Source organism: Lepidochelys olivacea (assembly GCF_965140295.1).
Source record: "Lepidochelys olivacea isolate rLepOli2 genome assembly, chromosome: 2".
Lineage (NCBI taxonomy): Eukaryota > Metazoa > Chordata > Testudines > Cheloniidae > Lepidochelys > Lepidochelys olivacea.
The window spans coordinates 190,278,395-190,304,660 of NC_140412.1; the positions used below are offsets into that span (position 1 = coordinate 190,278,395).

General features: G+C 44.2%; 1 protein-coding gene across 1 annotated transcript in view; it reads left to right on the forward strand.

Moving 5' to 3' along the window:
- Positions 1–26,266, forward strand: part of LIMD1 (LIM domain containing 1) — a 65,751-nt gene that overhangs the window by 7,449 nt on the left and 32,036 nt on the right. The window contains exon 3 of the mRNA XM_084619479.1: positions 9,104–9,205. Within this exon, the coding sequence (XP_084475605.1) occupies positions 9,104–9,205 (102 nt within the window). The remainder of the gene's footprint in view (positions 1–9,103; positions 9,206–26,266) is intronic.

Consider the following 26,266-nt stretch of genomic DNA (forward strand, 5'->3'; position numbering starts at 1 on the left):
AAGATGAATCATTTACCCAAGTGGAGACTTGGACTCTTGGCATGTGCAGATGGGTATAATTAGTTGTCAGAGCAGAGGGCAGTTGTGTAGTGAACTTGGTGTTTCACTGCACAATCCTTGCAATCCGATAGCTGGTATTGCCACCAAAATGTTTCAGATGCTGAAAAGGTAATTTGAGGGCTGCTGCAGTGGGAACCTCAGGTAAAAATAGAAGAATTTTCTGAGATTTGTTTTACATGCACACTTTATGGGCTGGAGATAAGGGCAGCTTTCCCTGTGGAAATGTGTGAATGTGTTCATTTCTTCCTGCTAGATGCATGGCGGTTGCTAGAAAAGCTCTGATGCTGGAAGAAGTTTCATGTGTGCGGTGCGGGGAGAGGGGGGCAGGAAGAGGGGAATCGTGCAGTAACTCTTCCAACATTCCTCATTTCAGAACATGAATTAGTACACTTGTGGACAACACAAAGCTTATCTCTGTGCAAGGAAGCAAGTGAATAAATATTTGCCTGGGATATGACTCTTTAGGATTAAAGCTGTATATGGCCCTCCTCCCCTCTCCTGGAAGCTGAACTAGACTTTGTAAATAAAAATGGCTATTTTAAAGGGTGGGAGAGAGCAGTGACTGAGGATCAGCAGTGGTGGTGGTGAGGAAAAGGCTGCAAAAGATATGGAGCCTGATTCACTCTGCCCTGTACTTGCTGCAGTCTTTTACACCAGTGCAATGTGAGTGTAAAATGCCACCAAATCAGAATGGTAGCATTTTGTGCTCACTTTGCACAAGGGTAAGTGACACCACAAGGTGTAGGATAACTGTGAATCAGGCCTAGGGGTTTTAAACACCTTGGACCAAGTTTTCACAAGTGCGCAGACTATGGGTAATGTGTAAAAATTGCATGTAGTGACCTGTTTCCTCTTTGCATACCCAATTATCTGCATGGGCAGTTAGCAGACTTGTGCCAACCATTGAGTGGTGATTGAATAGGTATTTAGCCACATTTGCCAAGGACTCACTGTTCACATGAGCCTCCATCCCGCTTTGGAAATTGGTTCTTTGAGGAGCATTATTATTAAGTGTTGTTTTGTAGTATGCAAGGGCCTGCCAAGCACCTCTCAGTACACAGGCTCCTGCCCCAAAGAGCTAACAATGATAATGGCACTGGCCTCCTTTGTAAAGCACTTTGAGATGTACTGATGAAAAGTGCTATAAAAAACCTAGGTGGCAATGGTAGTACGTTCTAACGTAGCCATGGCTCAGTGAAATGTGCAACCACAAAACAGAATTGGGGTATGGGGAAGGTCAGGAGTTAGAGCAATGAGATTAGAGTTACTTGGGAAGGGGAATGTGCACACCATTTGGAAGCAAGTTGTGTCCTTCCTTTCGTTTTTTATAATGTTGTGTCGTTGATTTAGTTCTTGTGGTCCTCATGGTAGAAATGGGTTTTCAGGAGGGAGAATGAGAAGACAGTAGTGGCCAGCCAGCAGTCAAGACTCATAATTGATGGAGCATAGGGGTGAGATGGGAACAACATAAGAAAAAAGGTGGGGGAGAGTTAACGCAAAAAGCAAGACCATGACACTTGTAGCTGTTGGGTGCAAATATGTGGGAAAGAACATACAGAAACTGTATTGGAGACATTTAAATGAAAACAACTTTATTTTTCTTTCCAAATGTGACTAATTGCTTCTACGTAAATCTAGCCAGCTATCGGGAGGGGCCACAAACATGCTTTAGTTAATATTAATGGCTGTAATTCTTGAAGCAACATAACAGCTAAATAACTGTTAAAACTGCTGGTGAAGAATGAAATTATTTATCAGAACCAAATGTAGGTATCAAGGGTTATAGAGAATAAATGAGAGGAATAAGAGCCACAGAATTGCTAAATGCCAACTCCAGATTTTGACCCAGTAAAGGGTCTTTATTATATCACCCAAGTCTACCCTGAGTCATGCCCATGTTGTCTCCTCATCATCAGGGGCTGTATTGGTGAAATGGCAGAATGTGGCCTATTGTCTGAACCAAAGTATCATACCCTCACATTCTCCCCTCTATGGCTAAGGCTTTCTGCTGAGAAAGTACAGGGGGGCACAGATTTAAATGTGGCAGTGAAATATTTTGATTTGGACTCTGTGTCCCAAAAGTTCATTGAAAAACTGTGTTATTGCTTTTCAACTGAACAGACTTTGGTGGATGAAAGTGTAAGGCCCCAGTCAGTCGTACAGAATGCTATAATTCAGCATCATTTCATTGAATTCTTAGCGAATTAGGGATTATAAGGAATTAGAAATGAAGTAGTAACATTTGGAGGAGAAAATGTTGTTTAGACTTTGAAATTTGTGGCAAACAGAAATCCAATTGTTGAACTTAGTGGGTGGGACTGACATTTTGGATGATACCAGAGGATCAGATTCTGCTTCTGACAGCTCTGGGATGTCTTCTGACCTGCTAGACATGTGAGCCTGGGCTGTTTCCGGTGGCAGCGTTTCTGATTAATTAAAATGAGGAAACTAAGTATAAGAGTTGGGACACAGCTTGCAAGACTTGTTTTCAGTCCCAGCTGTGCTCCAAAGGTCCTGTTGTTCAGAGCCTCAGATGTAACATGGGGCAGTTGCTTTCCACATGATGCTAAATGGAACAGTGACTTCTTTGTTGATCAGAGGCAAGCTGCCCTAGAAGCAGAAATTAAACTGAAATCAGCAATTTATGTCCTTTCCCTTTCCAAATATGGTTACCATTCTACCAGTGCACTTGAGTGTGAACTTACTAGCACTTCACATGTGTACTTTTTCAGGCTCGTCATAGTACTGACAAAAGAGATACCTTAGAGTACATTTTAATAATACACTGTGCAGGGTTAAAGGTGTGTTGCCTGATTTTCAGATGTGGATAATTTAATAGAACGTCTTCATCCTGTGTTTTTAGATGCTCAAGTTGGCACTTGCTTGCCTAAATAATGTGCAGGTCTGAGCATCCAAATGCAGATACAGGCATCCTACTAAGGCACTCATTTTTGAAACATAAGCATATATACAGTATTCAGCCTTATGCTTGAAGTTGAGGAATAAGATTTCTCTACTGTTACTCAGGCCTAATCTATAGTAGGAAATTTCCTTGTCGCAGCTGGTGAGTATCAGTGACATGTAGCTAAACTGATGGTGATAACTGTTAAACTGTAGGTATAGGCCAGTAGAAAGCACACTCAGCAGCATTACAAAACCCTGGAGTTAGGACTTGCTTGGAGCTAGAACTACAGTTCTGAAATGGAGTTGAACCCTGTGTGTGCTGCTCTCCTCTGGCAATTAACCTGTGATCAGCTGTAGCTCAGCATACATTTTGCAGATTCCTGTCATCAGCGATAGGTTTGTCCTAGTGTAGAGCAGGCCTGAAAGAGCAGGTTCATCATGGCAGTAGGGGGTGAGCTGGGAGGGCTGTAGAGACTGACTAGTGTAAGGTAAAAATTATAATTAATTCTGTAGGTTTTTTTTCTTTGGAAGGAGTCAGGTTAAAATGAGAGGTAAAGGCTTTCTGATATACATTGCTAACACCACCTTAGCATAGTAATAGAAGTGAACACCCATCCCTGGAGTAATACCATTGACTTCAGTGTATTACACCAAAGTTGAATTTGGCCCAATGTTTTTTTTGTTTTGTTTTTAAAAGAACCTTTAGGTCTGTAGTGTGATAGGTTGTCACTGATCATGATAATGGCAGCATTTAAATAGCACTGCTTAGGACTGGAATTCAGCAACTCCGGTGGAACGAACTGGATGGTGAGTATCAGAGGGGGTAGCCGTGTTAGTATGTGTCCACAAAAACAACGAGGAGGCTGGTGGCACTTTAAAGATGAACAGAGATTTATTTGGTAGCTTTTCTTGGGCTGCTGTCATTTGGCGAGGGACAGCCGTGCAGAAAATTAAATAGCTGTCGCGTTGTATTGTGTGCCAACGTTCCATTGGGCCATTGTCGCTTTCACACAGATCTATCCATCACATGATGCAGCAAGAAAGGTATGTTTTTATCCTACATGCCTGGTGCATTAAGTGTAAAGCAATTAAGGCAATTACACAGCACAGATGGCTCCATCTGGGTGGGGCATAATGTGGCTCAAACTATTTTAGTACTTTTCAGGAGACTTGGCCTGTGAGATGAATTACAAATGTTGTCCCTCTCTGAATTGTAGTTGTTGTTACTACTGATTCATATTGCATATCTGGATGCTTTCTGGAGAGGAAGAAATGATCTGGAGGTTTAATGGAGAAAAAGTACATTTGCATGTACAAGGAAAAAAGTTAGGCACCTTTTTTAATAAAATAAGCGTATCGATTCTGCGGAAAGACCAATAACTGTCATGGAAGGATCTTAAAACTGAAAAATCTGCAGTTTTCCTGCTTTCCAGCATCCTTGGTTCTAGGCAAGAGGGAATCTTACAAATTAGCCTTGAGCTATGTATGTCAGATGACAGGACAAAATGTTGGGTTGTATCAGACTTTGACTTACTATATATGCATTTGAAAGGTCAGGGTTTCCTCTTTTTATGCCCCAAATGCCTACACAACTTAGCTTATCTGCTATTCTCTCTCTCTCCACCCTGTTTTACTTTCAGATAATGCATGTTGTAATAAATTTCTAAAATAGCTTTGCTCTCTGTTTGAGAAATCCAGCAAGTTTTGCCAAGTGACTGGCATGTTGGTGTGGATCCATAACCAGCTGGTGTGTTTGTTCAGACCACACTTGGACAAGTAGAATAGCTTTCTGTTCTTCTCAGTCTTATGATGGGATTCTTTCCAGTTCTGCTCTTTGGATCTGACCACACTAGGGCTTGGAACTGTGTTTGTAACCATTTTCAGAGTTTTCGCCTACTGCATTGTAATGTGCTCAGGGATACTGTGTAGTAGGAAGACTAGTATCTGCTTTTCAGCAACAGTGCAATTGTAGCTGTAGATGTGTCTCAGGCATTTTTACCACTGAATGATGAAAACTTGCTACCAGTGTTAGCAAGAGGGAGAAACGTTTGCTAAAAATCCATAGCCAGCCTGGTTCTGCCAGAGTCGTAGTTGACAACGCCTTTTGGACGCTGTTGCAGATAGATTAGTTTTGTTCCTAACGTGGATCAGACCTTTCAGTCACTGTTCCTAACGTGGATCAGACCTTTCAGTCACTTAAAATTAGTTTGAAACCTTAAATCAGCTATATAATCAGTTGTGACTAGGGTGACCAGATGTCCTGTTTTTAAAGGGACAGTCCCGTTTTTTGGGACTTTTTCTTATATAGGCACCTATTACACCCCACCCCCGTCCCATTTTTTCACAGTTGCTATCTGGTCACCCTAGTTATGTCAATAGTGCTACCGATCCCAAATGAAGCCTGGACCTCACTGTGCTAGGCACTATACACACGTATAGTAAGAGACAGTACCTGCTTCAGAGAGTTTTACAGTCTGACTAGATCAGACAGACAAAGGGTGGAAGGAGAAATGGAGTCACAGGGAGGTGAAGTGACATTCCCATGATCACCTAGCACAGGGGTGGGCAAACTTTTTGGCCTGAGGGCCACATCTGGCCCCAAACAGTCTGGCCTCTGCCCCCTATCCCCCCTCCCACTTCCTGCCTCCTAACTACTCCCCTCAGAACTCCTGACCTATCCACACTCCCGTCCCCAACAGGCCCCACGGGACTCCCGCCCCTATCCAACTTCCCCCCTCAAAACTCCTGACCCATCCAACCCTCCCTGATCCTTGTCCCCTGACTGCCCCCATCCAACCCCCCCTGCTCCCCGTCCCTTGAGTCCCAACCCCTGTCCACATTCCACCCCCAACAGGCCCCATGGGACTCCTGCCCCTATCCAACTGCCCCCTGCCCCCCTCAGAACCCCTGACCCATCCAACCCTCCCATCTCCTTGTCCCCTGACTGCCCCCTCCCGGGACCCCTGCCCCTAACTGCCCCCCTGGACTCCACTCCCTATCTAACCCCCCCCGCCCTGCTCCTTGGCCCCTTCATTCCCTCCCCCCCCCCCCCAAACCTCTGCCCTATCCAACAGCCCTGGCCCCTTTACATGCTGCTCAGAGCAGCATGTCTGGGAACTGCACCGCCCAGCCGAAGCCAGACACACTGCCGCGCTGCTCTGCATGAGCTCACAGCCCCGCTACCCAGATCGCTGCCCGAGTGGCAGCAGGGGAGGGGCCAGGGGCTAGCATCCTGGGCCAGGAGCTCAGGGGCCGAGCAGGATGGTCCCATGGGCTGGATGTGGCTTGCCGGCCGTAGTTTGCCCACCTCTGACCTAGCAGGTCAGTGCAGAGGCAGAAATAAACCCCAGGTCTATACCACCTCTGGTAAGTGTAGTAAACATAGATTACAACATTGTGGAAACAGAGCTGGCCCTGTTGAAAATGTTGACTGCTAATTTTTCAGATAATTTGAGCCTGATTCTGCATTAAAACTGGTCTGTGGTGATCATGTGATAATGCTTAGCACAGACAAGCTAGCTCCACTTGGTATTTATTTTGAGACAATAGCTTCCCTTTCTCTTCAGTCAGACAGTGGCTTTCCGGCATGCCTTTCATTGTGAATTCTATACAGAATTAGAGCAGCGAGGAATATTCCAATTCAAAAGCCATGAAGGAAATGGATAAGGGTGATTGCCCCTCCCCTCAAAACATGTAATTTGCTGTGCATCTTCCCAGCCCTCTGTTATGCTTGTGCTGTTTTTGAACATAGGAAAGTAGCAATAATTTGTAATGAGTAAAATTCCCATTCAGTTGCAGAATTTCTGGACATTTCAGACTGAGGAAGGAGAGAAGCCTCAGTAATACTTGCCTCATGGAAATGGATTTAATTGTAATCTCTTTTCATTATCAAAAAAGATTTATTTGGAAATCAAACAGGACAAGTGTGGTAGGCAGTCATTAAACATGGTCTAGGCTGCCCTTTCTCTGTGACTGCAGGGAGAGGGCAAAGCAGACTAATTGTAGGTTTTTATTGCTTGTGAGGCAATGTCTGTTTCAAGGAAGATACAAGGCCAAGTCCAGCTATCACTGGGCACTGCCCCAAATTGAAACATATTAATTTTTAAAAGGGGTCTAACATAACCTCAAGTACATCTTGTAATCTTTCCTTGCTATAGCCCTCCTCTTCCCCCATTGCCATCTTTTATTGTGCTGTGTCTATTCAAGGCCTCATTCCTGCAATTCCATACTTTTATAGTCTCATTGATGTTCAATGGAACTGCTCATGCATGGGGCCTTAAACAGTAGACTCCTTGGTGGAAGGCCCTGTCCTTTTTTTTATTTGCCTGCCCAGCATCAGGCAACACCCAGGCTGTTATATACAGAGCAATAATCATAAAACACATTGATTTTTCAGTAAACGGCTAGGTAAACGCAACTACAAATTACTTATGTGGGGCTACATTGTCCCTCTAAGCCAGTGGTTCCCCAACTTGTTCCGTCGCTTGTGCAGGGAAAGCCCCTGCTGGGCCGGACCGGTTTGTTTACTTGCCGCGTCTGCAGGTTCAGCCGATCACGGCTCCCAGTGGCCGTGGTTCGCTTCTCCAGGCCAATGGGAGCTGCTGGAAGCAGCGCACAGCGGCCACTGGGAGCTGCAATTGGCTGAACCTGCGGACATGGTGGGCAAACAAACCTTCGCGGCCCGCCAGGGGCTTTCCCAGCACAAGTTGTGGAACAAGTTTCAGAACCACTGCTCGAGGCACAGGCCTGACCAAAGGGCAGTGCGTAAAACGCACTACCCCAAGAGGCATCATGCTTCAGAGATATTCCTCTCTGGCTCTTGTTTGCTTCTTGGAGGAGGGAGAGGGTACGTTACTGCAGCCCTTGAAAGGATGTTTAATCTTCCCCCTGGTCTGGCCAGCTCCTCTTGCCAATGAGAGGGAGCAGAGCCAAGGTTCTGCGTCGTTCTTGGCCCCTTGCTTGCTGTGGGGAGTGTTTTGGAGAGCTGGGGTGCTGCTTGGCAACAGAGCCTATCTGGAGATCTGTGTTGGTCTTACTTGGCTGAGCAATAGGGTGTGGGGGTTACTCCCCCGTATTCTCCTGCGTAAGACAGGGACGCAGGCTAGTCCTTCTGGTTACAAAGGTTGCCGCCACCAGTCTCGCAGTCAAAGCATTCAGTTTCATTCAACATGTCCTCTGTAATAGCACACTGGATGTGGGTGGATTTGTGTGCCAGCTCAGGCTAGCCTTCATAATCAAGATCATCTTATTCAGAGCCAACATATATAGGCAGAGTTTTGGCTCCCTAAGATAAATCAGTGTGTGCATGCACTGGCTGCTGTTCATTCCACAGGCTGTTCTGAGAATCAAGTCCACACTAGCTTACTTCATTGCTATTACCAGCAAACATCTGTTCCACCAGATGGAATTGTTTTAAATGAACTGTGGGGTGGGAATCTGGCCCGGAATACATTGTATACATATGTAGATAATATTCACATTGAGACTTTCCTTTCAGAAGGTATCTTGGAAAGGGAAGAAATGCGGATTTGATGTTTAGTCTAGAGGCTGGATTAGTGGGCAGGCTCATGATTTTTGTGTTCAGCAGCAGCGGTAGTAAACTGAAATAGATGAAGATTTAAATTGATCAATTAAAGGGGAATCCTTCCTAGTTTCCTTAAGCCATTGTGGCAATCAAAAGGTACATTCTACACTGAAGTAGTGAAAGCTATTTGTCATTGAACAACCAAATAAGTTTCACTACCTTCAAGACTTTCTGAAGTTTTCTTTTTTATAGTGTGTGTGAGGTGGTTGGGAAAGTGTGGATGTGGGGAGGGAAGGGCATAAGTGTAGAAAACTGGGTCTTGAGATAGTCTTTCACATATTTACAGTGATGTGCACTCCACAAATCTGATGATAGCATCAGCCTTTAATAATCGTTTGCAAGGTGTATAATACTAAAATCGCCTAGCTTCCCCTGCTATGATGACTGTGTCTAACTTCTGCTGTTCGTTAATCGAGATGCACATATTAATGAGCCAGTGCTTCTGTTGCAGGTAAAGATCCTCTGCAGCTAAGCCATCTATTTCCTTTATGTGCACTTGTCATCTTAATACATTCTACCTCTGATCTCTCTTCTTTGTCATTATTTTATCTTCAGGAACCTGTGTGAAGTGCAGCCAAGGTGTGTATGGAGCAAACCAGGCTTGCCAAGCCATGGGGAATCTCTACCATGATGGCTGCTTCACCTGTGGAGCATGCAGTAAGTGTGTCTTTGCCTATATAGTAAAGGGAAACAAGGTAATGGAGCTTTACAGCAAATGGGTTTTCAGATCTTTTCAAAACATATGGTGTAGTTATTTATTTACATGGCAGGTTGCGTGTACCTGATGGATTCTGTTGCAGCTCTACTTTTTTTACATTAGTTCTTGCATGTCATTTAGATTAGGTGTTCTGGGTTATGCCTGCCTTCTACTAGATGGTATTTAAAGCAAGATAAAGCCCTTTAGAGATTTGTAAGTGCCTGTTCTCTTCCAATGCAGCTGTATCTTATGCACGGACCTTCATAGACCTAGAAGATTAGATGCAGGAATCACTGGGTGAAATTCCATGGCCTGAGTTGTGTATGTCAGACTAGATGATCCTATGATCCCTTCTTGCCTTAAAATCTAGGTGTCTCTAAGACAGATTCTTTGCCCAGAAGACTATAGAATCTGAGGACCAGATATGAGAGTTCTGCATGTGACGGGCTAGCAGGATTGGGCCCTAAATTAAGTTATGTATAGCTATAGGCATTGTAAAGTAAGACACAGCTTTTTAGAATTGGAGCTAATTTGCGTTCTAGCTTCACTTTTTCTCAGTCAAGTTTTTATATCCCTTATCTGATTATTACATTTGTTTCAGTTGTGTCCATGCTATGTCTTGTTATCTTACACAGATGGCAGGATACATGCTGCACTTCCATAGTACTACCCCTATGTAGTATGTTGGTTCCCAGAATGGATTAGGAGTTGAAATGACTGACCATTGCCATTTGCTGATAAATGGGCTACTATGAAGAAAAATGGAACTACTGTCACTTTATGCATAAACTCTGCCCTCTACTCTCTGCCCCCTCTCTCCCACACCCATGTTCATGCCTCTTCTTTCACTCTGCTCCTTCCTGTGTACCAAGAATATTTGCTATCTTCCTATAAATCCCTCCCCAAAACCCATCTCTCTTGCCTTGCTTCCTGATATAGACTGCACAGGACTGGAAGACGACTTTTACCCTAAGAACTCGCCTTCACTCACTCTGTAGTATACTCTTCTCTTTTAATCCTCATCCCTGCTTTTGCAACTCCCTTCCATTGTCTAGTCTCATGTTCCATGTTTGTCTGATTTAGACTGTAAGTTCTTTGAGTGGGAGTAGGGAGCCACAGTTTGCTTTATTTTAATAATCTCCATAAGGTGCTCTGCAAAGTTATTGTGCTTGTAGTGTTTTTACTACAAATAATAACAATAATAGCATTGCATTTCTATAATGCTTCCCATCTGAGGCTCTCCAGAGTGTTTTATAAACACTAATGAGCTAAGCTTCACAATGCATATGCAAGGCAAGTAATTTGTCAAGGGCTGTCAAGCAATTTAAAAATATTAATTGTGTGTTTAAACAATAATAGAATACCATTTATTTAAATATTTTTGGATGTTTTCTACATTTCCAAATATATTGATTTCAATTACAACACAGAATACAAAGTGACAGTGCTCACTTTGTTTATTTTTATTACAAATATTTGCACTGTAAAAAACAAAAGAAATAGTATTTTTCAATTCACCTCATACAAGTACTGTAGTGCAATCTCTTTATAATGAAAGTTGAACTTAAAAATGTAGAATTATGTACCAAATATAACTGCATTCAAAAATAACTGCATTCAAAAATAAAGCAATGTAAAACTTTAGAACCTACAAATCCATTCAGTCCTACTTCAGCCAATCTTTCAGACAAACAAGTTTTGTTACAATTTGCAGGAGATAATGCTGCCCATGTCTTGTTTAAGATTCATATGTCCCTTCATGCTTCAACCTCCATTCCAGAGGACATGGGTCCATGCTGATGGAAGCATGTCCTCTGGAATGGTGGCCGAATCATGAAGGGGCATATGAATGTTTAGCATATCTGACACATAAATACCTTGCAACGCTGGCTACAAAAGTGCCATGCGAACGTCTGTTCTCACTTTCAGGTGACGTTGTAAATAAGAAGCAGGCAGCAGTATCTCCCGTACATGTAAACAAACTTGTTTGTCTTAGCGATTGGCTGAACAAGAAGTAGGACTGAGTGGATTTGTAGACTCTAAAGTTTTACATTGTTTTATTTCTAAATGCAGTTATTTAACAAAAAAAAATCTACATTTGTAAGTTACACTTTCATGATAAAAGAGATTGCACTACAGTACTTGTATGAGGTGAATTGAAAAATACTATTTTATTTTTACAGTGCAAATATTTTTAATAAACAATAATATAAAGTGAGCACTGTACACTTTGTATTCTGTGTTGTAATAGAAATCAATACATTTGAAAACGTAGAAAAACATCCAAAAATATGCAATAAATTTCAGTTGATATTCTATTGTTTAACAGTACAATTAGTCACAATTAATTTTTTTAATCGCAATTAATTTTTTTGAGTTAATTGCGTGAGTTTACTATGATTAATCGGCAGCCCTAGGAATTTGTATTATCTCCATTTCACTGATGGAGAAACAGGCCCGGAAAGACAAAGTGACTTTCCCATGAACACACAGGAAGTCTATAGTAGAGCTAGGACTAACACCCTTCTCTTGATTCTAAAGCCTGTGCTCTGTCCATTATATATCCCTGTAGCTGCTAGTGTGTATTTAGAAATGTAGCTCCTTGTGGTGTATTTTGCAACAGTAAAAACCACACGGTGCATTTGCGTAACTGGAGTTTTATTTTCCAATATAAGGATTTCTTTCTCTGTTACATTTAGAATTGTCAGCTTAGCGAGGCTGCAGGGAATGTGTCTTATCTATAGCTGTAAAGTGTGAGTAAATTTACAGAGCTGTATAAATGTTTTTTAATAATAGTTGAAACTTGAACTGTGCTCATCACACAGCTGTTAAAAGCTTACTGCATCGCTCGCTTACATTTTCCTTTATAGACTGTTCCCCTGTCATATGATCAAAGATATGACTACGGAAAGGGTATGCTTACAGATGACATCTATTTTTAGAACATTCAGAAAGCAGCTTCTTCCTCTTTCACCCCCTATTCTCAGTTTATTTGGAATCCTCTGCAATACTTGTTCATAGTCCCCTGGCAGGGCTTTGCCAGTGGAACCCAGACCTCCATTCCATCCTAGGCTCCTGTTAAAAACAGTTCCAATGGTGAGGTCTGGCTGTCCTGAGCTTCCAAAATTACCACTGTGCAACTGTTGGTCAATAAATATGGACGTTATATCATCATTTTAGAGTTACTTGTATCCTATTTATAAGGAGACCAGCATTAAAGGCTTAAACATAGTTATTTCTATTTCTGTTCACATCTGTTCCAGCCCAGTGGAAACAGAAATCAGGGTTAATCCATTTCCAAATGTGCTGGCAGGGTGGGCTTGCTTTTATCCCTCTAGATTGTAAGAGTGACTATTTGCTTCAACTGCTGAGCCTAAAATACAGATCTTTTTATTTTCAACACATTTCAATGCAAGGTAAAATTATTTGCATTTCAGAATAGACCATATAGGTGGATTTATCTATGCCTGGAATCCAGCAAGGGAAAGCCTGCTTCTCCCTGCCAGTGCTGTAGCCAAAGACTCAATCTGGTTAGGAATCAGTGCAAAGGATTTCATATGGAAAGCTACCAATGGAAGCCTTCACTAAAATATATTTCAGCATGTGGGGAGAACAGGGGCATCAAACCCATAATTCAGAGGCCAGCATTTTCACATGTTATGCAGCCATTAGCTGTTCACTTGCTTCAGGAAGTTGATAGAAACTTTTATTTTCTTACTAAAATTTAGTACATTACAGGAAGCACGTTCTGACTAATGTCAGAAACGAGGAGTGTAACAGACCTCCAGAAATCCACTTGCTTATACTAGGAAATGTAAGACTGGCATTCCTGTTTTAGCCTGATTGCTTTATGCCAGATGTTATAATTAGATACAATCAGCTGACATAGATCTCTAGTTGCCTGTGGTATATGATTTATGCATGGTGGGCCTAATCCTTGCCTCAGTTATACCAGTACATCCGCATTGACTGGGAGCAGAATTTGGCCCATTCCGTGTGTATAATTCTGCACTAGTAGACAGGCAGCGTTGGCCTCGCATAGGGGTCTGTTCCGCTCTCCATGTGCGTGGAAGTGTAACTACTGTTAGTGGGATTTACTGATAGGGCCACAGAGTGAGAAGGCTGTGTCCCTTAGTTATTCAGCCAGATTCACCCCTTGGTTTTGCTAGCATAAACTGTTGAAAGTCAAATGGAGGGCCATACCCATTGGTGATAGACATAATGACGCAAGCTGCCTGTGATACTTGCTCTGCTGGAGAGAGCTAGTCATTGTACCCCACAAAGCTAATGAAACCAGGAAGGGCTGGGCCAGATGGAAGATGTGCTGAATCAGCACAACAATAAGGGAACCTCTGCTGGTAGGAGACCTGGAATATAGACTCCCCTCCCTTCCTCCCCGACCCAGTGTAAACCCTGAGAATGTAGGGCCATGGGTTCCACTGTCTGCCTTCCCTTGGGGTGGAAAGATGCTGCCCATCCATCCAGCCTCATAGGTGCCAGGTGTGAATCTGGTTCATTTTCTTTCAGCTGCCCTCATTGGATGGAGTTTCAGTAAATTCCTACTGCTTGTTTGCTTGCCGTAGGTGTGGCTCTAAGGTTTTTTGTTTTTGTTTTTTAAGAATCTTTATTATACCTTTGAGGGTGTTTGATTCTTTCCTTTTATGCTAGTCATCAGCAAACAAACAAAACTGGACATGCTTTATAGGTCAAAGTAACTACTTCGCTGACTGATTTGTTGTAACGGAGGAAAGGAAACACACTTTAAACATTACATGTTGTTGCTAGCGTAGTTCCGTTCTCTTTCCTGTCTTAACACTCATTTTAATTCAGAAGTATTAGCTCTGTTTTTTCATGTTTGTTTTGGTGTTTCTGTTTGTTAGTATTTTTGTGTGCATTACTCAGAATTATTTTAGAATCAATAAAAAGTTGAAGAGATTTGCAAGGGTATTTGCAATACCAAATATAAACATTAAACATGTGTTCTGAGCCATTCTAGAAGCTCAAGATTGGCCTGTTCCTGCTCCCATTGAAGTCCATGGCAAAACCCCTATTAATTTCAGAGGAGCAGGATCAGATCCCACTGACCCAGATTCTGTCTCCGGTTTCACTTGTATAAATTTGGAGTTTGACCAATGACTTCAGTGGAGTTATCCTGGATTTATACAAGTGTAAGTGAGAGTATAATTTGGCTCATTTTATACAGTATAGCAATTACTCAGTAAAACCTCAGTCCTGTGTGCTGTGCTCAATTAAATAGCATTCGCTTGGACAACTCCCATGACTATAGTTACATATATGCTCTAGTGTTTGCAGGGTTGGGTGCAGTAATGGTATTTAAGGGAAACTCTTGGAAGCAGACCCTCAGAGGAGGCTTGTTTTCTCTCTCTCACTCACACCAGCTGCCAAACAAACTTACACTGGAAGAAATTCACATTTAGAAAATGTCTACAAAGCAGCTAGAAGGTGTAATTTCCAGCTCAGTGCTCAAGTAGACGTAGGAGCACTAGCTCTGTTTGAGCTAGCATGCTAAAAATATCTACCTGCCCAAATCCAATCCCACCTGACCTCCTGGGTGCATATTTTGGCAGCAAGCCGGAGCCACTACCCGTGCCGCTGCAGACTCACTGCTATTTTTAGTGTGCTAGGTCAAGCTGAGCTATCTGCCTATGCTGGGAATTATACCTCCAGCTGCTGTGTAGAGATACCCTTAAAGGAGATGTCTTTTGGCTGCAAAACGTAGGTACAATGAGCTACTTCATCAACTTTCTTAGCATGCTTACATATTGGAGTGACAAGGTGTTGCATTTTTCCTGCTAGTTGTAGGTTTTGCTGGTCTGCCTGGGATTCTGGGGGTTTGCACATGTTTTGCTGAATTCTGTTTCTGAAACAGGCCTCTGTGGATTGCACTCTCTTAGCTGATCTTTCAGATGGTTTGCTTTGTCCTGTCTTGCCTTGCAGTTATAGGTGAAATGTACCTATAAGGGCTTTTTTCCCCCTTCTGTTATGGTGCATATTAAACTATTTCTGTTTATCATTCACTCTGTTGACCATAATTCAGATTAAAGAAGTATAGCTCTGTCATCAAGACAGGGATAATTTATGCCTTCCTGTACACTCTCTCCGCACCATACCATCGTACCACTGTTGTAGATTGTAGGAAACTTTCAAATGCCAGTAAAGTAAATGTTGATGTAAGCAGTATCAGGATGAGCTACACCCTGACATCTGGTGGTGAGGTGTGGCAAGTTGTGGAAGAGAACTTCAGGGGCCGATCTCATTTGCATAGGCACACCCACCCCGCCTAGAATGAGGCCATAGCTGCCCAAATGGTCACTTTGGCTGCTGTGGGATCCCCAGTGTCTCTGTTATTGGGGCAGGAAGAATAAATTGTTATTACCCTGATTATGGGAACTGTGCTTGGAACTGTACTTGGCCTTTTGTTATGATGGAGGGACTCACCATCAACTAAGTAGCACTCGCTAGGCAAGGGTCATGGGTTTTAAAACTCTGTGACTGGAGAGAGGCTGGGGACAAGTATTAATATTTGGTGGCATGGGCCCCTTGGTGAGGGCCTTACATGCTAATTGCACTTCCTCCTCTCTCCACTGTGGAATATCAGAGCTAATTTTGATTCCATTAGGAGTCTAGTTACAGGCTGCTGAGCTCACTTTGGGCTAATGGTGTACCAGCACTGAGGCTCCCCTACTGCAAGCTGAATTCACCAAAGAGCTGAACTGACTAAGAGCTGAAATCACTGAGTGTTGTGTTAAGTAGTGGGGGAGCCTGAAGATATATTGTGGAGCAGTTTGTGGACGGCTGGAGTGCCTCGTGGACAGGCCAGTGGAGCAGTTCGTAGGATGGTGGGAGCTGCTTGTGGGACGCGGAGCAGTTTGTGGACCGGCTGGTGGAGCAGTTCGTGGGACGGCGGGAGCTGCTTGTGGGCCGCAGAGCTGAGCGAAGGAGTTCGTGGGGCGGCTGGTGGAGCGGAGCGGAGCGAAGGCCTATGGAGCTGTGGGGCGGTCAACTTCAGATCATGTAAGGTGCCTCTTACCCCCGTCCCATCTCCACCCAGGTTGGGAGGTAAAGCTCCGCAGATAAACTTTTGAACTCTGGGGCTGCCCTGACCAGGGACAGAGACTTTTGGGTCATTGGACTTTTGGGACTTTGGGTGATTTGGGGTTGCTGGACTCAAGAACCAAAGGGAAAGGACATGCCCCAATTTGCTTGGGGTGGGGTTTTTTTGCTCATGGGTTGTGTTATGAATCCTGTTGGTGGTGTTTCCCCAACATAATGCCACATTGTTTCTCTCTCTTATTAAAAGGCTTTTTGCTACACTCAGACTAGGTGCTTGCAAGAGGGGAAGTATTGCCTCTTGGAGGTGCCCAGCGGGGGTGGTATATATTTGTCCCAGGTCACTGGGTGGGGGCTCGAGCCGGTTTGCATTGTGTTATTGGAATGGAACCCCTAGATATTGAACCCGGCCCTTGTTGCTGCCAACTCTGACGGGCAGAAGGGTTACACCAGTAAAGTAAATGTTTGGCGGGACCATATTGTCTGTCTAGCTGAAAACCATGTGTTTCAACAGCGTATGTAGACATGCTGGCTTATCTCTGAACAGAAAGAAGTTAGACTGTCTGTAAGGTCAACTGGAGTTCATCTTGGACAACATCCAGTGAAAACTGTCATCGAGAAGTCAAGATTGTCCATGGTCTCAGTCCTAAAATTCTGCTGGGATGGAATGCTGAATCTCTGCACTAAAATAAATTAAATAAATAGAATTACTTACTAAGTTAAAGCTCATTTGTCAGCCAAAATTCCAGATAGTTATATTTGCTGTCTCACTAGTTTCATTTTAGCAATGATCTCTAATTTTGTTTGTGGCTGGACTTCTGTCCAAATGCTTTTTTGGTTTCCCAGACATGAAAGATTCGGAGAGCTTTACCAAGAAAGAATAGACCTAAGATATTTCACAGTGCTGGTTTTACTAAGTCCTGCTTCCTGATATACTGGCAGTGTGGTCAGTGAGAAATGATGTGGGAAAGCAGTTGGATGGGGATATGTACACATTACAGGGGTCAGTTGGCAGAGAAAAAATCAGCAACTTTATCTGAGACACTGGTACAGTATAGAGAAAACTTGGCTCAGAGATAAAACCAACAGATTTAGAATGATAATTACTTTGGCACAAACTATCACATTTAGTTCATTGATACAAGAACATGTGTGCAAACCGAATAGTTTTTAGTGGATAAAGCCCATAAACCTTTAGGCAGGCAGTTTTTTGCCTGTTCAGTATACATATCTGCCTTACATTAAACCTGTGGAGGTATGTCAAAAATATAGCCATTTCCTGCATGCTCGTGGTGTCTGATTGTTTGTTGTTTCTAGTCTATAGACCAAACATTCTCAGTCATCAGTTTGTTAAACATTAATCATTCAGCCTGCTATGCAGCTGCTGTGCAATAGTTACTCCCATTGTATGAAAAATATCTATGCACATATAGTTTGTGCTGTGTCTGCTCAAGACAAAAGAAAGGTTTTCCAGGTAATAAGTAGGGACTTCAAAAATATTTCACTATGAGTGAGTGCGTGTATGTGTGTTTTTCTCTAACCTACTTTTAGATTTAGTTTAGTGCTTTTTAAACCCTGATGTGCCACAAGTTTGCTGGCTATAGGTTTATAGGACCACAGACCCTTCTAGCTCTGGTCCCACGCTACCATTGCTGACACATTTTAGAACGTATTGTTCTCATATTTGAGCTGTATGAGTTCTGAGGTCCTCAGAGGAAATATGAAGACAAAAAAAGTAAAAAGGATGCTCAAGAAGTGACTAATGGAAATTGTAGGAGAGGAAGGAAGTCAAAAATAGAAAACTGGTGGTGGGATGGAAAGAGGTTCAAATAGTAGATTAAAGCAGAAAATCCAAAATGAGGGTCAAAGATCTGATCTTCTATTGGAAATTAACAAGACTAGTGTGTCTTTATCAAATGGCAGAATTTGACTCTGTTGATCTCTTTTTAAAACCTGGGGTGAACATAATGTTTGTGAAAGGGGGACAGGTTACTAGCACTAGGTTAGAATCACTGGCCTGCCTATCTAATTTTCAAGCTATCTCACTACTGCATGTACAGCACCCATTGCAAAGGGGCCTTGGTCTTGCTTGGACCTCCAGGTAATACTATATTACAACTAAACAGTGATTATATTTGTAAGCTTCCTTGGTCTGCCAGTGCACTTAATTCTAGACAGACATCCCTGTCCATCCAGTGCTGGGCCTCCCTTGAGCATAGTGCCAATGGTACCAAATGTACATGTGTGGGTTTTTTAAAAATGCAAACCAAAGGCAACTAGGCCACTAGAGCCAGATTCAGTTTTGGGTGCCTGGCGTACAGCAGGGCTGAATTTGACCATATAAGACAACCAAATTAACTTCCAGTTGTGACAAATGTACCTGTCTCCAGAGGGGGAAGTTTTAAGTATCAATGAACATCTCCATCAAGGGACCACTTCTTAATAAAATTACCAAAGCAAAAACTATATTGTATGTAATGTGACAAAAAGCAAAAAAAAACCTCAGTAGAGCACAGGAATTCAAATAACATCAGAAATAGTCTGGGAGGGAAAAATCAATGACTGTTTCAATCCCAACTTAAACTGCCCCTTACCCTCTCTGCATCCTGGCAAGGGATCCCTACCATGTGCCACAGGAAACATAGCGTATGAATCCCAGAAGTACAGCTTTTTTGTTGTATGATGATATAACCTGCACCCATCCATTTGGCCTGTTGCAGGTACAGAAGGACTTCTGGGCATTATTGCTAAGGTGGGTGATATACAAGGCCTTGGCTTGACGTGGCTTTTACATTGAGTAATACGCCCATACTCCCAGGATGTGAGAAGGCGGGGTCTTCAGCCCATAAGTAGTGGTTGGGTTTGATGCTTACAGGCCAGTGTGTGGAGTTTTCTGAAGCATGTGTGTATTTTGTGGCTGGTGTGTGTATGAAGGGAGGAGTAGTGGTCTGCAGTCAAAGTTTAAGTATGAGATATAGTTAGGGGAAGATGAAACTGAGATTGGAACTTTTAATTGAATATACTTCCAGGTTTTCTGATGTTTAATTTTAAATAATTTTTTCTTCTAATGTGTGCTTGTTTAAAGAAGATATGTCTGCAAGTTTATCTCTGTTATAAGGTTCCTGGGGTAGGAATTTCCTTAAAAAGTTTGAGAATAAATTTTCTAGCTACAGTTTCAGTATTCACTGAGACCTTCACACACCCTCAGGAACTTCAGAAAATTGATCTCTAATAACTGTGTTTCCACTCAACCTTAATAAAAATAGCCTGTTGTACTTCCACAGAAAGCAAATGCATGAAACTATAACTTTTTAGTACAAGCCATTGGAACGATACTACTGAATGGTGGGGTTTTTGTTGTGAAAGATAAGACTTTCCCCCAAAAGTGAAAAAGAATTGTTTCTTTGAAGCTTGCTAGCTCACAAACTCCTCATCCAGTTAACCTCAAATTTTCCCACATAGGTCAACCTATGGAACTCTTTGCCAGAGGATGTTGTGAAGGCCAAGACTATAACAGGGTTCAAAAAAGAACTAGATCAATTCATGGAGGATAGGTCCATTAATGGCTATTAACCAGGATAGGCAGGGATGGTGTCCCTAGCCTCCGTTTGCCAGAAGCTGGGAATGGGTGACAGGGGATGGATCACATAATGATTACCTGTTCTGTTCATTCCCTTTGGGGCACCTGGCACTGGCCACTGTCGGAAGACAGGATACTGGGCTAGATGGACCTTTGGTCTGACCCAGTATGGCCGTTCTTATGTTTTCAAAGCAATTTTTTTCTGGCTACATTTCACAATGAGAATGTTAAGGGAAAAAGGAGCTCCTCCCCTCTTCTCCCCCCTCTCCCCCAAAAGAAAGTTAGAGCACTGTGGGCTTAGTCAGGCAGATAATGGAACCTGTGTAAACAGCCTTAAGTATCGAATCACAGACATGGTTCCCCTGTGTCTTTGGTGTGTTGGGAGAACAGAACATCTCTCTAGCGGAGGGGAGAGAGAGAGAGAGAGAGAGACTGAGTGTTGTGTACAGAAATGTGCCTCAGCAGGGATTCTGCCGTTGGTAATATTCTGTTCCCAGTGTGAGTTGCCTTATCTATACAGTTTGGTGCTATTGGGGTATATGGTGTATGGATCCGTTAAAAATAAATAAATAAAGTGGAGCTGGAGAGCTTATTGCAGAGATCTGCCATAAGCAGAGAGGAGGCTTTATTTATGGTGTCGTGGCGGGTTGTGGTTTCCTGTGTTTGCATCTCACACCTGTGGTTGTAATTAAACAGTGCCTGCCTTTCAGTTCCCATGTGCTCCAGCTGGAGTGCATGTTTGTGCTCGGAGACATCCAGACCCCTTTCTCCCACTTTATTTTTTGCTGGCCCAAATGTTTTCTGAGTAGACGGACAAAGTTTTGCAATTTTTACAGTGCACTTTTTGTAGCCAAGTGATTAAATGAGAGAGAGGAGACTGAGCAATTTACATGTTGAGTGTTATTGGTATGTATGTCCTTAAAAGAGTCTTGGGGCATAAGGATAGGCATTTCTGAGAAGAAACTGCCCTATCAGCTCAAGCAAACCTGCATCAAACTTTCCCTAACTTGAGCTGAGATGCCTGCTAGGTAGGAGAACCCTGAACTCACCCTGACTTGGGGTAGATTCAGGTTTGTAGAGGAACCTTTCATGTAACCCTAGTTAAGAACTGATTTGAAATAGTAGCTGAGTATTGTGGGTCAGCTTCTCTGCTGCATCCAGCCTCAAATGACCACAGCAGAGGCTGCGGACCATGAGGGAGCCAGCTATCGTAGAAATGTTAGGGCTGGAAGGGACCTTAAGAGGTCACCAAATCCAGCCCCATGTGCTGAGGCAGGACCAAGTAAACCTAGACCATCCCTGACAGGTGTGTGTTCATCCTGTTCTTAAAAACCTCCAGTGATGAGGATTTCACAATCTCCCTTGGAACCCTATTCCAGAGCTTAACTCCCTTGATAGAGTTTTTTCTAATATCTAACCTAAATCTCTCTCTTGCTGCAGATTAAGTCCATTACTTCTTGTCCTACCTTCAGTGGCCATGGAGAACAACTGATCAGTCTTCTTTATAGAAACCCTTAACATATTTGAAGACTGTTACCAGGTTGCCCCCCCCAACCCTCCGCCATAGTTTTCTTTTCTCAAGACTAAGCATATCTGATTTTGTTAACCTTTCCTCATAGGCTAGGTTTTCTAAACCTTTTATCATTCTTGTTCTCCTTTGGACTCTCTCCAGTTTGTCCACATCCTTCCTAAATTGTGGCTCCCAAAATTGGACACAGAAGTCCAGGTGAGGTCTCACCAGTGCTGAATAGAGTAAGACAGTTACCTTCTGTCTTAGCATATGTCTACACTATGAAATTAGGTCAATTTTATAGAAGTCGATTTTTAGAAATCGATTTTATACGGTTGATTGCGTATGTCCACACTAAGCACATTAAGTGGGCGGAGTGCGTCCTCACTACCGTGGCTAGCCTCGACTCACAGAGCGGTGTACTGTGGGAAGCTATCCCACAGTTCCCGCAGTCTCCGCCGCCCACTGGAATTCTGGGTTAAGCTCCCAATGCCTGATCGGGCAAAAACATTGTCGCAAGTGGTTTTGGGTACATGTCATCAGTCGCACCTTCCTCCGTGAAAGCAACAACAGACAATCGTTTTGCGCCTTTTTTCTGTGCAGACACCATACCACGGCAAGCATGGAGCCCGCTCAGCTCACCATCACCTCTGCTGTTGTGTCCTGGGTGCTGCTGTAAGCAGACGGTGCAGTAGGACTGCTAACCATCCTCATCTGCTGCAGCTTTGCTCTCCTGCTCTTGTAAATGAGCTCAGACTCAATAGCAAATTTCTCCATGTTGTCATCATCCACCGCTTCCGCTGTAACTCTGCTCTCCTGGTGCCATGAATCCACCTCGCAGGTCCTCTCGTCATTCTGTATAAACATCTATTCTCGTGGCATCCATCGTCATCCACCGCTTCCGCTGCAACTCTGCTCTCTTGCAGACTCCATGCTATGGCAAGCATGGAGCCCGCTCAGCTCACTGCTGCTGTTGTGAGCATTGTAAACACCTCGCACATTATCATGCAGAACCCGCAAAAGCAGGCGAGGGGGTGACAACAGCGCAATCATGATAGTGATGAGGACTTGGACACAGACTTCTCTCAAAGCACGGGCCCTAGCAATTTGGAAATCATGATGGTAATGGGGCAGGTTCCTGCCGTGGAACGCCGATTCTGGGCCCAGGAAGCAAGCACAGACTGGTGGGACTGCATAGTGTTGCAGGTCTGGGATGATTCCCAGTGGCTGCGAAACTTCGCATGCGTAAGGGCACTTTGTGACTTGCTTTCCCCTGCCCTGAAGAGCAAGAATACCAAGATGAGAGCAGCCCTCACAGTTCACAAGCGAGTGGCGATAGCCCTCTGGAAGCTTGCAATGCCAGACAGCTACCGGTCAGTTGGGAATCAATTTGGAGTGGGTAAACCTACTGTGGGGGCTGCTGTGATCCAAGTAGCCAGCGCAATCACTGAGCTGCTGCTATCAAGGGTAGTGACTCTGGGAAATGTGCAGGTCATAGTGGATGGCTTTGCTGCAATGGGATTCCCTAACTGTGGTGGGGCGATAGAGGGAACACATATCCCTATCTTGGGACCAGACCACCTTGGCAGCCAGTACGTAAACCACAAGGGGTACTTTTTCAATGGTGCTGCAAGCCCTGGTGGATCACAAAGGACGTTTCACCAACATCAGCGTGGGATGGCCGGGAAAGGTGCGTGACAATCGCATCTTCAGGAACTCTGGTCTGTTTGAACAGCTACAGGTAGGAACTTACTTCCCAGACCAGAAAATTACCGTTGGGGATGTTGAAATGCCTATAGTTATCCTTGGGAACCCAGCCTACCCCTTAATGCCCTGGCTCATGAAGCCATACACAGACACCCTGGACAGTAGTAAGGAGCAGTTCAGCTGTAGGCTGAGCAAGTGCAGAATGGTGGTAGAATGTGCCTTTGGACTTTTAAAAGCTTGCTGGCGCTGTTTGCGGACTAGGTGAGACCTCAGCGCAACCAACATTCCCATTGTTATTGCTGCTTGCTGTGTGCTCCACAATATCTGTGAGAGTAAGGGGGAGACGTTTATGGCAGGGTGGGAGGTTGAGGCAAATCACCTGGCGGCCAATTACGCACAGCCAGACATCGGGGTGATTTAGAAGAACACATCTGGGCGCCCTACGCATCAGAGAAGCTTTGAAAACCAGTTTCATGACTGGCCAGGCTACAGTGTGACAATTCTGTTTTTCTCCTTGATGAAAATCTGCCCCCTTGGTTGACTCTACTTCCCTGTAAGCCAGCCAACCTCCCCCTTTGGATCACAGCTTTCAGAGGCAATAAAGTCATTATTGTTTCAAAATCATGCATTCTTCATTAATTCATCACACAAATAGGGGGGAAACTCGCAAGGTAGCCCGGGAGGGGTGGGTGAGAAGGGAAGCACCGGGTGGGGTGGTGAAGGAGGGAAGGACAAGGCCACACTACAGTTCAAAACTTATTGAATGCCAGCCTTCTGTTGCTTGGGCAATCCTCTGGGATGGAGTGGCTGGGTGGCCGTAGCCTCCCCGCTGCATGTTCTTGGGCGTGTGGGTGAGGAGGATATGGAACTTGGGGAGGAGGGCAGGCAGTTATACAGGGGCTGCAGCGGTGGTCTGTGCTCCTGCTGCCTTTCCTGCATCTCCACCAGACACCTGAGCATGTCAGTTTGCTCCCCCATTAGCCTCAGCATTGCATCCTGCCTCCTCTCATTGTGCTCCTCTCTCCTCTCATTGCATTCATTTAATGCTTTTCTGGACTCTGCCATTGTTTGCCTCCATCCATTCTTCTGAGCTCTTTGAGTGCTGGAGGACTGCATGAGCTCTGAGAACATGTCATCGCAAGTGTGTTTTTTTCGCCTTCTAATCTGCGCTAGCCTTTGGGACGGAGATGATAGGGGGAGTGTAGTAACATTTGCAGCTGCCGGAGGAAAAAAGGGAGAGTAGTATTTTAAAAGATACATTTTAGAGAACAAAGGGAAGACTATTTCACACTGAATCAAACGATTCACATCACATAGCACATGTGCTTTTGGTACAAGGTCGCATTTTGCCTTTTATATTGAGTGCCTGCCGGTTTGGTATGAGACATCACACACGCTCAGCTGGGCAACAGAATTCGGCTTGCAGGCAGCCATGGTAAGGCAAAGGATTTCAGCTTCTTCAGTCTTCATAACGTGGGAATGGTTTCAAACAGCAACACCCTCCTTTCTCATACCACCACTGCGTGGCTAGTATCAGGGAAGATCGCTGTCAGCCAAACACAAACAGCTCAGCATGAACAGGCCACCCCCCACTGCGTGGCTAACAGCGGGGATGATTTCTTTTCAGCCAAAGGCAAACAGCCCAGCAGGAATGGGCACCTCTGAATGTCCCCTTGGCGTGGTAAAGTGTCCTACCATGGAGGATGGAATAAGGCTGCCCTTCCCAGAAACCTTCTGCAAAGGCTTTTAGAGTACCTCCAGGAGAGCTTCATGGAGATGTCCCTGGAGGATTTCCGCTCCATCCCCAGACACGTTAACAGACTTTTCCAGTAGCTGTACTGGCTGCGAATGCATCCTAAGTCTTCAGGGAAAATTAATCATTAAACGTGCTTGCTTTTAAACCCTGTATTCTATTTACAAAGGTACACTCACCAGAGGTGCCTCCTCCGGCTTCATGGTCCGGGAGCCCGTGTTGGGAGGGTATTGGCTCCAGGGTGATGAACAGTTCCTGGCTGCGAGGGGGAAGGGATTCTCCGCTTGCCTTCTGTGCGCTATCCTCAGCTGCCTCCTCCTCTTCATCTTCCTCATCCACAAAATCCTCATCCCTGTTACGTGCGACTCCCCCCTTGCAGGTGTCCATGGACAGTGGTGGGGTAGTAGTAGAGGCCCCCCCTAGAATGGCGTGCAGCTCATCATAGAAGCGGCATGTATGGGGCTCTGACCCGGAGCGACCGTCTGTCTCCTTTGTTTTTTGGAAGGCTTTCCTGAGCTCCTTAATTTTCATGCGGCACTGCTGTGTGTCCCTGTTGTAGTCTCTGTCCATCATGCCCTTGGAGATTTTGGCAAATATATTGGTATTTCATCCTTTGGAACGGAGTTCTGCCTTCACGGATTCTCCTCCCCATCCAACGATCAGATCCAGTACCTCCCGTTCGGTCCATGCTGGAGCTCTTTTGCAATTCTGGGACTCCATGGTCACCAGTGCTGATGAGCTCTGCATGGTCACCTCTGCTGATCAGCTGGCCATGATGGCCAAACGGGAAATGAAATTCAAAAGTTCCCGGGGCTTTTCCTGTCTATCTGGCCAGTACATCTGAGTTGAGAGTTCTGTCCAGAGCAGTTACAATGGAGCACTCTGGGATAGCTCCCGGAGGCCAATACCATTGAATTGCGTCCACACTACCCCAAATTCAACCCAGCAAGGTCGATTTCCGCGCTAAACCCCTTGCTGGGGAGGAGTACAGAAATGGATTTTCAGAGCCCTTTAAGTCAACAAAACAGGCTTGGTCTTGTGGACAGGTGCAGGATTAAATTGACCCAACGCTGCTAAATTCGACCTAAACTCATAGTGTAGACCAGGGCTTACATATGACACTCCCGTTTAATACAGTCCAGAATATTCGCCTTTTACGCAGCTGCATCATGTTGTTGACTCAGATTCAATTTGGGATCCACTATAACCCCCATATCCTTTTCAGCAGTACCTCCATCTAGCCCAGGGGTTCTTACCACAAATTTTTTGGTGGCCTCAGAGTGTGGCCACCAACTCCTGCTGGTGGCCACTATGACGGTTTTTCCTAAAATACATAATAAATTTAGGAAAAACAAATAAATATGCACATATATATGTCCAAATCATAGTAATTTATTTAT